Genomic DNA, 13,327 nt, shown 5'->3' on the forward strand with positions numbered 1-13,327 from the left:
TCCTTTCAGCTGAAATGACAAGATTCACTTCTGCAGGGAAGCATTTCTGGCCTGGCAGTTTTTTTTTTCATCATAAATGCAGAAGAAAAACAGACCTAAAACTGCCTCAACGTCAGACTGGTTATAGGGGGTTGTGATCAATTAACACCTTTGTTTATTACAACAATCATTCATGAAGATTTCTTTTTGATTGATACAGCCTTACAAAAAAGGTGACCCAAACCACACATCTGCGAATGGAAATTGTTGCGAAAAATGAATCTGGGATGCCAATTTCTGTCCTGACCGAGCTCATAATATGATATGTTTAATTGGCTGTGCTTGTTGGAACTGCGTCATGGTTGGATCTACATTATCAGCTGCCAAGCAGCATCCTCTTTTCATTAAATAAGCTTGCTTATGATGATACCATTTGACACAAAAGACATATAGCAAAGATATAAATACAAGTCTCTAACATCGGACAGGGTTATCATGACCATATTTGATCTCATCCACAAGCTAAAAAAAAAAAACGTCCTCAGATGTATGAAAGATTAAAACAAAATCAACTTAATTTGGAAAGATCCAAAAAATTTCCTCGCAGGCTTTAAAATGTGTGCATGATAGTGAACAGCTCTCCTTCCTTTTAAGGCCATTCTCGGGGCCCTTAACGCTCTGCCCTGCCAAGATTCCACACGTGTGCACAAACACAAAGTAAGAGAACCCTGATGCATTTGGCGTTGCAGTGGAGCAGGCAGAATCCTGCCAGGGCTTTTGCCGCGGTGCACAAATGTACACGCAAGCGCGGGCACACGCGTGGCTCCGGCTCTATCATTAAGTCAATTATTTCAAGCATGTGGTTAGGCTCGCAGCTGGCAGAGAGGTTGAGGGCTTCCAAATATAAAACACTAGCAAGCACACACATGCAATGTCTTTCTCATTTACCAAGCGCAAGTGTGCGGGCCAGAATACACACTGGCACCCACCCAGAGGCCAGACGCAGCTCTGTTTCTAGTGACCTTACAGATGGCTGTGGCTGGGACAACAGTCAAGAGAGCCACTTTGATTACTGGTTCAGAGCTCCTAGGGGACTGGGTGTGCAAACACGAGCCTCCTTGCAGCTGGACTGACTTGAAATATCGCAGTGTTTTGTACCGTGATGCTGGGATCCAAACACAAGCTCATGCTTGAGTAAGGAAGGAGGAAAGACAGAAGGAATGAAAGATAGAAGGACAGAAAGACAAAAAGAGAGAAAGTGACTACTGTGGTGACTGCGATGCTCTATTTCAAGGCGAGCACACTCATTCTGGATGATTGAGGCAAAAACTAACAAGAACGTGAGTTTCATATTTATTCGTACGGAGTCTCATGTAGAGCAATTGGAGAGCGTGTGGCTGAAGTGAGCCCAAACAAACAGGAAGCAGCGAGGGAGGTGTATCTACATACTCACCAGAGTGTAGGAGGACATGAATTCTTTGAAGTCATTCGGCATTGGCGTGCCAAAGTTGTGAAACGTTGTTACATGTGTGCATTATGTAAATGTAAACCGCATAATAAGGAACTGTGATAGCGATCGGTGACAATGGATAAGGCGCTAAATTAGTTCTCAAGCTGTGGGAAACACATTATAGAGTGCACTGATGAATTTGGCATAAACACCCAAAAGATGTATAAGAATCCAGTAGAATTTCCAAACTTTAAACACACTCAATACCTGTAAGTGTTATGATGAGTGTGAAAAGTTGTTTGCGATATGTACAAAGAGCAACCAGACCAGGGTGTAAAACACGGTACTCGGTCGTTTGGTCGCCGGTCTTTTGGTCGCCCGGAAGGTTATTGATAATTACCATTTAAATCGTTGCTCAAATTCCCTAAATACAAACTACGAATTATTATTTAGTCATACTTAATGCCCTATTAATTATTAGGCTAAAGAAAAGCTCCACATTTCCCGTACTTTTATTGTGTTTTGTTGGAGAACTTGTTAAGACCCTGACTCACGTCCCTTCCTAAGGGGACAACTCATGTACATACAAACTCTTATACACTCACACGTCCGCTCAGTGAAACTGCTCAGGGCCATTGTTGGCTTTTATTGATGCGTAGACCGTGTTGTTTTACCTTGTTTTGTCGCCGGTCTTTTGGTCAGCCGTTGTTGTGGTCCGAGCGACCAAAAGACCGGCGACCAAACGACCGGCGACCAAACGACCGGCGACCAAACGACCGGCGACCAAACGACCGCACACGGGAAAACACCTCAGAGTTGAGCTAAAGAGTACAAAAGCTACATAGGGTTCCTATCGAAGAAAAAAGGCTCCTCACGCCTGAGCAAAGGGATCTTTTTTCTACTCAAGAATGATGGCAAAAATGAACTTTTCTTTATACTTATTATGCCAGTTAATATTGTTAAGCCTTCAATAGGGAAAGAGACTTATTTGGATTATGAGGGGGAAAAACAACTTAATTTCCTAAAGACAAGGCGTGGACATCCGCAAAGTGGACGCTAAATCTAAATTCTCATGATATTAGCTTTAAATTATTAAACATATTTTTTCATTTATCATTTTGTGTGAATAAAATATATAAAAAGTGAATTAGACCAAATGAATCAAACTGAAATGAATAAAAACAGAAACACCCAATGGTTATGGCCCCCAAATAACACTGTAAGGTAGTTTAAAATATATCTGTATTATTGCCTGCCAGTGAAAGTTTAATGAGTGTCCTATAATGGGTTTAAGTAGTAGTGATTTTTTAAAGCACACCCCCTTTTACATAACCTGATTGGTCAAAAGTTAATTGATGATGGCATGTAAGGTTACCACGGTGCACATGTAAATCAAGTTTTACTTAAGCTGTGCCAGAGTGTGCTTGTACCTTTGGTGGATCATAAAGCTCCAGCTGGTAGCCTTCACCTATTCCAACTTCAGCGTCCCTGATCCTCCTGACCAGCAGGCGGCAGCGCTGCCATCGCGGCAGGGAGTCTGAGATGGTGTCATCCACTAACAAGTACCTCAGCTGACTCTCCTTACAGCAGCTGCTGACCTCTGACCTCCTCTGCCTCATGCTTCCGCCCCGTAACCAACGGAAACGATCCAGAAAGTTTGAGGCTATTCCAGAGAGTGGCGACGATGGCGTAGGCGTGGCTTCAGAGTTGAGCGAAGAGGGTGTTTGTGAGGATGCGGAGGGTAATGTCTGCTCAGCGGTGAAGGGCACGCTGGTGAGGGCATGGGTGGGGTTGTCGGCGGACAGGTCCTGTGACAAGGGCGGCCTGGGAAGGGGCTGTCTTTTAAAAAGCCGTCGGACAGACTGCCGAATCTGACTGACGGAGAAGTGTGTGGTGTCGGCATGCGCTGGACCGGAAGCTAAAGAGTCAGATACTTGTCGACTGTCTGTACCAGACAGCTCTTCGTTACTACGGCTACGGAACAACAGAGATCCGCTGCCGAACGAACGAGTCAAGCCCCTGAGCAGGACTGGGTTTCCTGAACGAGCAGCACATCGCAGTGGCTGCTCTTGCTCCCTGCTTACTACGACAGGCTCTAGTTTTGGCGAAACCACGGTAAAAAGAGTGGCGCCGCCGGTTTGTCGACCCGCCTCCCGGTAGTCCTGAACCCCGGACAAAGAGGTGATGCACAATCGGCCGATCACGGTCTGCGATGGAACAGGAGGAGCCGCTGGAGTGGTGCTGCTCGGTACGGTGGAGCAGGTGCCCTGCTGGTGAGGTGTCCCATTATTGTCGACCTCGCAGCAAAAGTGATGCTGGAAGAGGTCAGTGAAATGCTTGGAAAACGTCTCTGGCGAGAGGATGTCATGCTGGGGCCGCTCCCTGGCAAAGCTCTGGTAGTGTCCCGCAAGTTGTCGCGCTGTGGCGATGGCGTGTAGCTCACAGAACTCCCTCCAGCCTCGGGGGGGCGCTGCCACGCCAGGGCCACCTCCTACTGTCGCTGTGGTGCTGGCTGGATGAAATGTGTTACCATTCATTGCAGTAACCACGCCGGCTGAGAATCACTGCAGAAAGGCAAAAGTGAAAAACAGCTTAATTGGGAGAAGGAATGGGTTACAAAACAAACAAACGTAGAATAAAAATTTCGAGACAATTGAGATAATTACCGCAGTACTGAAAATGAATCTGTTCAGAGCAAACACTTGAAACTTTGGAAAGCAAAGTTCTCATTCTATTTTTAAATATTAGAAATTAAATTTGCGTTACACAAGTGTACAGATTTCTGGGAAAAAACAAGTCAACCAGGGCCAGCAGTACGTCGGATACACTGGTTCCCACTCAGTCTCGGAGTCAACAGAATTTTCTCTCCAGAAAGAAGAGGAATAACGTGAAGAGCAAAACACAAAGAGTGGAAGAAATTACAATGATTAAATCAGTTTTAAAATTAAGCCATGCCAATTGCAGAAAGTCAGCATGTGAAATGAATGTGCACACTAACAAGTGATTGAGGCGGACACTGAACAAGGGTTGACTAAGGAAGTATGGTTAGAACATTTCTCAATCAACCACACTGCCGGCTCCACATTTGGCGTGCACGGGTGATGACCCGTTTAAATGTGCAAGCCACCAATGAGCACACACATGTACACACACGTTTCCTTTCGTCTTTAGGTTGAACTCGCTGTCTGATTGATTGACTAACTGAGGGCCGTAATAGAACGGATCTATTAGTCAAGATATTGTGAAATGTATTCCCAGGCATTTCTCTCTCAGTTTATCCAATCCATTTGTATTTCTAAAAACACTAATATTGCTCCAAAAATAATCATATAATGATTACCAAGATTTCATTCCAACCAAACAAGATGACATCTTTTCACCAATCTCGTCTTTTACAAGTGTAATCAGTTGATTGCAGTCGGGTGCTGCTTGTTTTACCAGAAACCTCATTGGTTAAACTGTTTGTGCTGGATCGGTTGGACGAAAAACTGTGCTTTCCATTTTTGGGCACCAATCTTGCATATGGCTTCTTCAATAGAGAGTATGAGCCCACAATACACATAATCTGCCTCCCATTCGTCAGACTCACTCAGGATTGGTCGACAGATAAATAAATTGATTCATTTATTCATTATTACGATTCAGAACCCACGGTATTTTCCTGTAAAATTTTGAACAGGCCAAACATTCAAACTCCAAAATGGGTAGCCTATTAGGGTGCTTTCACACCAACACTTAGCTGATCCTAATCAGCTTCCTTTCTGGTTTGCTACATCCTTAGGCAGCAAATATAAAAATAAAAGTTCCACAATAAACAACACAAGGTTTCATATGAGCTATCCTAAATGCCTACATGATAAACGTGCCGAGTCATGTGGAATAAATCAATATTTGCGTCTGATCACTACCTATAGTTGGGCCATTCAAGGTCAATGATGATTGGCTCATTTCCCGGTTGAATTAGATAGAGATCAAAATTCCATCTTACCACAACCGAGCTCTGCCGAGTTCATCTGTACACTCTTTGGGGTGGTCTTTAGAGCAGATAAAATTCATTTGATTAAAGCAGACTTCTTTGTGTGAGTGTGAAAGAACCTAGTGACCCTAACACCACTATGGTCAATTTGGGATGAACAACTGTTTTCTCGGAGTCTTTCCTTGCTCTAAATTCACTAATGCTACAGGGTCACATTTTCATTCAGGATGTCAGCAGAAACAAAAGCAACCAGTAATTCCACGCAGCTATTTCCACAATTAGACTGATGTGACGCAATGGTTTTACAAATCAAACCTTTATCTCAACAAAGAAACTTTGTATACATGATGGTCTGAGGGAAATTCAGATCCTGCCAAACATTTCTTCAAACACATTAATTTATGTCTATCTACCCATCAGTTGCATCAGTACATTCCATCAGTCTGCAGGGAAAGTGAAAAAACCAATAAAAAGTAGCAAAATAAATAAAACTAACTTGAGAAGTCATGCCATTCAAGCATTTCAAGGTTATACTACATTACTGTTTTTAACAACAGTGGTACGTCCTTGCTACGTTAACATGGGATTTAAGAGTAAGCATAGCGCTGCAATACGTACCAGCTTCCTCCCATGCAGCAGTGAAGGTTCTTTTCTACAAACAGGACAGATAACTACATGTATGTATATTTGTATGTTTAAATGCCGGTTCGTGTGTGTGTCTGTGTGTCTGCGTGCGAAAATTGAATGATTAGAGGGCACGGCCAATCGCTCAACAGATCACAGAAAAGGTACAGGAAACAGAAGGGGGGCTTCTTTGTATTCAGCAAACATGCTCCAACGTGACAAATTATCTTTTAACCAAATCTCTCCATGTCCCTAGTGACGCCATTGAAGGGAGCCACTTATGCATATGGTGTTAAGCATCAATCTTACAGGTGATCCAGCAAAATTAAGCATACACATGTCAATGCGTGCAGAGACAATAACTTCATGAAATATTGCGTCACTTCTGTTCTTAAAGGAGTCCTGTCGCAGCTTCTAATTCCCTTCCTGTACTCTATGGCGCATGCTCCGTGCGCGCCGCCTTTGCACCCCTGCAGCTGGCCCCCCCAGAAGACTCTTTCTATCTACATGGCCAGCCCAGAGATGACTCAGCAATGAGTGACTCAACATGTGCGCACTTCCTCTCGCTGTATCCCTCTGGGGGGCAGAGGCGCCAATGTTCCCATGGTCATCCTCACACGGTTCCTTCTGTTGTGTGCATCTGCAGATGTACTCACGTTCATGCACCTAAGAGTGCTCAATTCTAGTTGTGCAGGAAGCATAGCATTTATCTAACACCGACTCTTTTTCTGCATATCTGTGAAGCAGTGTTTTAGTGTTTTCATCTTCCACTAAAAAAAGGTATGAACTGACAAAAAAGGAAATTCTGGAGAAGTTTAGTTCAGCCGTTGTTATTATCTTTATTATAAAGCCTATCCCAACTGCAGGTCACGAAGACAAACAAAACAAACACACACTCACGCCTATGGACAATGTAGAAACTTGAATTAACCTCAACTGGACGATTTGCAAGCACAATACACAAGAACAGCCAGAATTTGAGAATTTTCCACATGAAGCAATATACCAAAAACCCAGAAACCTAGAGCTTTGAAGTTGGATGCGCTCATTACTACAACACGGTGCTGCTAGGTTCACTTTGCTTGAGTTAAAAATAACTCTGGTGCAATTTAGCTGATGGTAAGATTGGTTAAGACAAGTGTAAACAGGAGTTCTCAAATAAAAAAAAACTAATAGCAGTGTTAAAATAACAAAAGAAGAATGGGCAAAATGTAAATACCATAAACAGTAGCTACTGTATCAGCCTTTGAGGGTTTTTTTCTTTTTACACTCATCTGCCTCCCTCAGCAGTTCCCAGTCTGAAACCATCTTCATTCTGTCTATTTGTTCCTACTTTTTAAGAGTAAATATAAATATCCAGTATTTAGATAGGGACAAAAGAGTGCAGAACTACTGAGGATGCTGCTTAGTTATTTCATTCTTAATGCAAATGCAGGCAGGACAGCCTTTCTAGAATGTGATCACATGTCAAAAAGCTGCTGGCATAAATTGCGAGACCAATGCTGTTGGTCGAAAATTATAAAAATATTAGGGACTATAAAAAATCCCCGGGAAAGCGCCAAACTTTACAAACAATGTGTCTTTTAGTTATTTTATTATGTTGTTAGAAATAACAAAAAAGGGACCTTGTGATGGGCATTCTAAAATAATTTAAGGAATGAATCTACAGAATCATGGCTAATCAAGACTCTTAGTCACAGTCTTCAAGGAGCTTCTCTGTTTCAAACGCTTCACAATACAGATGAAGACCACAAGACTAAATGTGAAGCCAACCCAACGTCAAAATAATACTTTATATTCTCTTAACTGATTGTAATGGAGCAGAATGGAAGCAGAAGGCATGAAAAACACATGGCAATTGATTTCGTCCACAGGACTAACCTCATGACTTGCTAGTTTAATTTCAACTCAACCTTGAATAGACCTTGCAATGTCTCATCCATCTCATATTTGTGAGATGAATTGACGGTGTGTGACCATGCCCCCTAAATCATTAGCAGACCCAAAATGATATTCTGCTTGTCGCTCATAGCAAGCAATTATACATATTGCACAATTAGGTTATTTACAGAAGACCCTAACACCCAGGAAGTAACTGATGAAAAACCATTTGATTTCAACTAAACAATTAATACAATTAAATCACAACCTAATTGTTGCTAAAATATTCCCCGAAGAAGGGCCAGCTTCCTCTAACTAGCGTTGGAGAAATTTTGGGAAAATTAGATAATAGAAGTACTAAAATTCTCTAAATGTAATGAGCTGCTTCCTCTCTGAATGCAGGGTCTGACTTAATGAACTTAATGGAAATATTCCCATCAGAATTTACAAAGGGAATATCTAACAATAAATGCAACTCACCGAAGAGTGGCTAGTATATAAAAAGTGTAATATTTATACACAAGTGTAAATGTCACCTTACAACCTTTCATTAATTTGCTCCATTTTCACACAGTACACATTACAAGTAGTCAGTCTTGGTCAAGAAACCAGTTTCAAGAATAGTATTATGACTATGAATTACACACATGGAATAAGATTTATTATCAAAAATCAAACCAAATATTTGGAATTTTATGTGCTTGAACAATGCATTATATATATATATATATATATATATATATATATATATATATATATATATATATATATATATATATATATATATATATGTTGTGCATTTTATGAATGATAAGACAAAAACAAAACAAAAATATATACGAGGGAAGCTGGAGCCTATCACGACTGAATTCGGGCGCGAGGCGGGACACCTTGAATTTCACAACAAGTTGCAGAATTTAATTTGAGTTTCTCCCTATTAATGCAGGGAATATCAAATGTAAATATAAAAAACACAAATACTAAAGTCAAAAACAGCTATATGCCGAGTATAAAAATGGAAGAACATAGGTGTGAGAATGAAATATATAAATATGCCTTATAAATCACGACAGTTGTATTGCACAGATATTGTATTGCACAAGGTATGGAGAGGTTTTCTTGCAGAGTGATGATTGTTTTACAGATTGTTGTTGTTTAGACCAATGATATAGTTTTGGCGAGGAAACTGTTCAATTCACTGGAATTGCCTCCCACAGGTCAACAACTCAAAGAACTGGGATGCAGGGTGAGAGTTGTCCCTCATGATGTTTTGAGCTTTGCTCAGGCACCAGGTTGACATAGTGGTCGGTCAAGGCGGGGAGAGGACAAACTACGATTTTTTGCACTTCTTTGACCGTCGTCCTCTGTAGCCTTCCCTTGTATGCAGTAGTGTAGCTCCCGTACGAGGAGGTCAGGCAGTAGTATGTCAGTAGGCTTTTGATGGAGGAGTGGAAGAGGGCCAGCATCATCTTCCTGTCCACATCGTTTGTTCTCTCAGGATTTGTATGCGCTGCTGAGCCTTTTTGATGATGATTGAAATGTTGACTGACTATGTCAGGTCGTCGGAGAGCCGCGGTCCCCTGGTGAACCCACCGCACGCACTCCCATTTTAAAGGCGGGGGGTCACGCTTCTTCATTTTGAAATCAACGATTATCTCCTTTGTCTCGTTGGTGTTACTCACTACGCCTGCCCCTCTGCTATCCGATACATTGACATCAGCGTGGCAATGCTGTGAAAATTTAACAAGTTTCTATTTTGAAAAATGCATCCAAGACTTGCTCCAAAACAGGCGCCAACACTCACTTTTGCCAAGTATCCTCCACCAACATACGCAATGAATGAGTTGCCTCGCACCCTTTTAAGCCAGGCTGACACTTGTGTGAAACGGCCTGAAGGACCAGCGGCAACCCTGAATATCAACACTTTGTTGGAACCTTTGAAACCTACAGTCTTGAGGAAAAGTAGCCACCGAAAATACCATCCTTCTGAGATAAGAATTGATTTCCTTAATTGGATTATATCTGAAGTGATTCTTTCAACAATTACTTGAACTCCAGCCTAGTAACTTGCGATCTTGCTAAATGCCATGAATTGATCACACACATTAAAAAAGTGGTTTTCCCGAAAATGGGTCGTGGAGCAAAGAAAAAAAACATGGCAATGTGTGCATCCCAGACACTGGAATGAAAAAGAGATTGTGTTACCACCTTTGATTTTTCATTGTGTGAGTCAGAGTGAGGGATGAGGGGGCCAGAAGAAGAAGAAAGGAGGGAGGTGAGGAAATACAGTGAAAGAAGAACAGCAAAACGGAGAAAAGTTAGGCAATAGCCATTGAAGCAATGAAACAAGGGGTTAATGAGGGGGTGGGCAGGAAGTATGAAAATTAAAGTGCGGGGGAAGAGAGGGCCCACAGGCATTGGGAGTTGGCTTCCAGGTGGTCGAGTCAGACTGAACGGATGATCTTAAATCTGATTTGGCTATCACAGCAGCAGGAAACAGAAAGGAACCCTGCCCTGCCCTGGTAAGCAGTGCCTGTAATGTATAGGGAATGTAAATACACTTGTGATGACCACTAGTGTTGAGTGGTTGATTGCTGTATCGTTGATTGAAGCATTTCACGCTCTAGCAACAGCCTTTTTGCCAAGGTTGGAGCTATTGTAAATGTTGTGGTAATTCACTCCACATTATCTCCTTCCTGTTCTGTCAAAGTGTATTTCAAAGAGGAGTGGAAAATAGCATTGACGACAGAAACACTCAATGGCAGAGATTTTCCTGTTCTGAACAATTGATGAATGGCTCTTCCAATCAACAACTTTTTTTGTTCAAAAATGTTGTTCATATCCCAAATGTTTCGCGTGATAGCCAATAAACAACGTTTGTTTTTGCAAAACGTGCAATTTAAGACACGTGGTCTGGATTAGAAATGACAAAATGAAGCAACATGTTTTTGAACAAGCCAGCAAATGAATTTCAAAGAAGTTTAAAAAAAATATAAGAAAAACTGTAACACTGCAGTGCCAAGCCAGTAGTAGTCACTAAGTCATTGTTCAATGTAAACACCAAACAAACAAGTGAAATGAGCAGATACTCTGCGAGTTCATGAACAGGTAATGATGGGTACGGGAGTAGGTGAATGAACTAGATTTCCAACTAAGAACTCTGCATTGTTTTGTTATCACATGCAAAAGTAGACCACTTCAAGTTAGCAAAGACTCCAGTTAGGAAGACCGGACACCATGTGACCTTTCTTGTAACGTTCACTACAGCTTTTCTAATCATGCACGACAAGCTGCTGCGAAAGGCCAGCGGGAGCAGTGCTGTGCAAAAGTGCACGACTTCTTGACGGCACGCAAAGCAGACAAGGAATGATGGGACAGGACAGGTTCTCGGCTTCCCTCTGTGTTTATGTCCAAAGAGACGCGAAAGCGCACACACACACATGCGTGCAAGGCTTGCATAATTGAAGAACATATTGTGAAGGAGGAAGCAACACTGAAACATGAGATAACGTTAGCATTACTTCCCACAGCCTAAGCGGAGTATCAGCTGATTTGTGGTGAAGCGAGCATGGAGCCTTGAGCGACTTTTCAAAACAGCGGTGGAAGTCTGATATTCTCGAATTTTGATCTGTCGAAATACCAATGCTAACGGGCTCGGGCAACCTTAAGCCACTCCTGCTTGATTTATGTTTGGCATTTAGTGGCCGACTTTAGAAAAAGCATCCAAGAGAAACTGAAGCAGAAATACTACATATATATGGTGGTGAACACTAGGAAGCAAATGTTAAAAGTTCCCCATTAATAGGGTTATGTTGTGTTGTTGTTTTATACTTTTGGAGAACATTCGACAGCTTCGTTCTGCATTTCCACAACAATGCAAATGCCCAACACAATGCTGCTATTCTTAAGACACACAGAAATAAAGCAGCACTCAGGCTATTTCCTGTGGTCTGGGAACAAGGAGGTACTCTGGGAAAACTAAAAAGCACAGAGTTGTTGATTACAGTACGAGGAATACGTGGGCTCTGGCTAAGTGGAGTGTGGCAAGACAAGACAATTCCACCGAGCAGATGGTGAAGAACGCTCCTAGGCGCAAGCGTTTCATTTTCTTCCAGACTGACTAATAAAAGATGTCGACATAACGCCTGGAGCCTATCATTACCCGTTCCTAGACATAACCTGGCACGTTGAGGAAATAATAAAACACAGTGATCTAATGACAGATCCGGAATAAGTTCTGTAGCTTCATCTTGGCAGGATGGACATGTGATAAGTGATGATTGTGTGCGGGTGTGCGGGTACTGTGGGAGTTTGAGAACGAGGCCAGTGGCAAGCATCAGGGCTCACAGCACACACTGTTGAAGATTGTTAACGATACACAAAGCACAAAGCGATCTTTTTTCGCATCTCGCTGAGCAAACATACGAGCCTCTGTTTCACTGCCTGTAAAAGCAGCCGTTTTTCTCCCTTGTCACTGTTCCATATAAACGACACGATGCGGAAGTGGGAGACTAAGTTGACCTGGCAATTTTCCGCCTTCATAAGTATTATCAGAGAGGTAGAGGTTGTACGATGTCAACTCAGATTGGACTAACAGGTTGTGAAATGCAGTGACTGCAATTTCTAAATTGTCTGGATTTTGTGTAAATGGTGATGCAATAAATTTAAAGTGAAAGCTGTGTACTGTAAATCTCTGTTCAAATGCAAGGTTTTTGTGATAAAAACAATGACAAGAGAATTTTAAAAAGGGGCTATATCGCAAGTGAAATAATAATAATAAATTTTTAATTTACCAAATGCCTGGAATTTCAGCAGTGTGGTGTAGACTTTTTATTTATATAATTTTAAATAATTGGTTGCAGGGTCAGCAGTTTTGGTTAAATATATGAACTAGTAGAAATCCATAGTAATGTTTGAAAGGTAAAAAAGAGTTTATAGGCATTGATTATTATTCAAACAAAAGACAGGTGCAAGGATTTCACTTGAGTGGAATACCTTTAGCACTACTTATTGTATATTAAAGCTAGTACTGAGGGTATTCATGATTGCCATTTGCAAATGTTTCTCTTCTTTGCATCTTCTCTAATGAGTGGAATCATCTCATCTCATTTTCTGATCCGCTTTATCCTCACTAGGGTCACAGGGGTGCTGGAGCCCATCCTAGCTGACTTCGGGCCAGAGGCGGTGGACACCCTAAATCTGAATTGGTGGCCAGCCAATCACAGGGCACAAGGAGACAAACAACCATCCACGCTCAAACTCATACCTACGGGCAATTTAGAGTGTCCAATCAGCCTACCATGCACGTCTTTGGAATGTGGGAGGAAATGAGAGTACCCAGATAAAACCCACGCAGGCCCGGGGAGAACGTGCAAACTCCACACAGGTGGACGTGACCTGGATTTGAACCCAGGTCC

General features: G+C 42.0%; 1 protein-coding gene across 1 annotated transcript in view; it reads right to left on the bottom strand.

Annotated features, from left to right (window-relative positions):
• Positions 1–13,327, bottom strand: part of sh2b3 (SH2B adaptor protein 3) — a 35,615-nt gene that overhangs the window by 17,383 nt on the left and 4,905 nt on the right. The window contains exon 2 of the mRNA XM_077601444.1: positions 2,860–3,993. Within this exon, the coding sequence (XP_077457570.1) occupies positions 2,860–3,966 (1,107 nt within the window). The 5' untranslated portion in view covers positions 3,967–3,993. The remainder of the gene's footprint in view (positions 1–2,859; positions 3,994–13,327) is intronic.

This window comes from Stigmatopora argus, chromosome 5, assembly GCF_051989625.1.
Source record: "Stigmatopora argus isolate UIUO_Sarg chromosome 5, RoL_Sarg_1.0, whole genome shotgun sequence".
Lineage (NCBI taxonomy): Eukaryota > Metazoa > Chordata > Actinopteri > Syngnathiformes > Syngnathidae > Stigmatopora > Stigmatopora argus.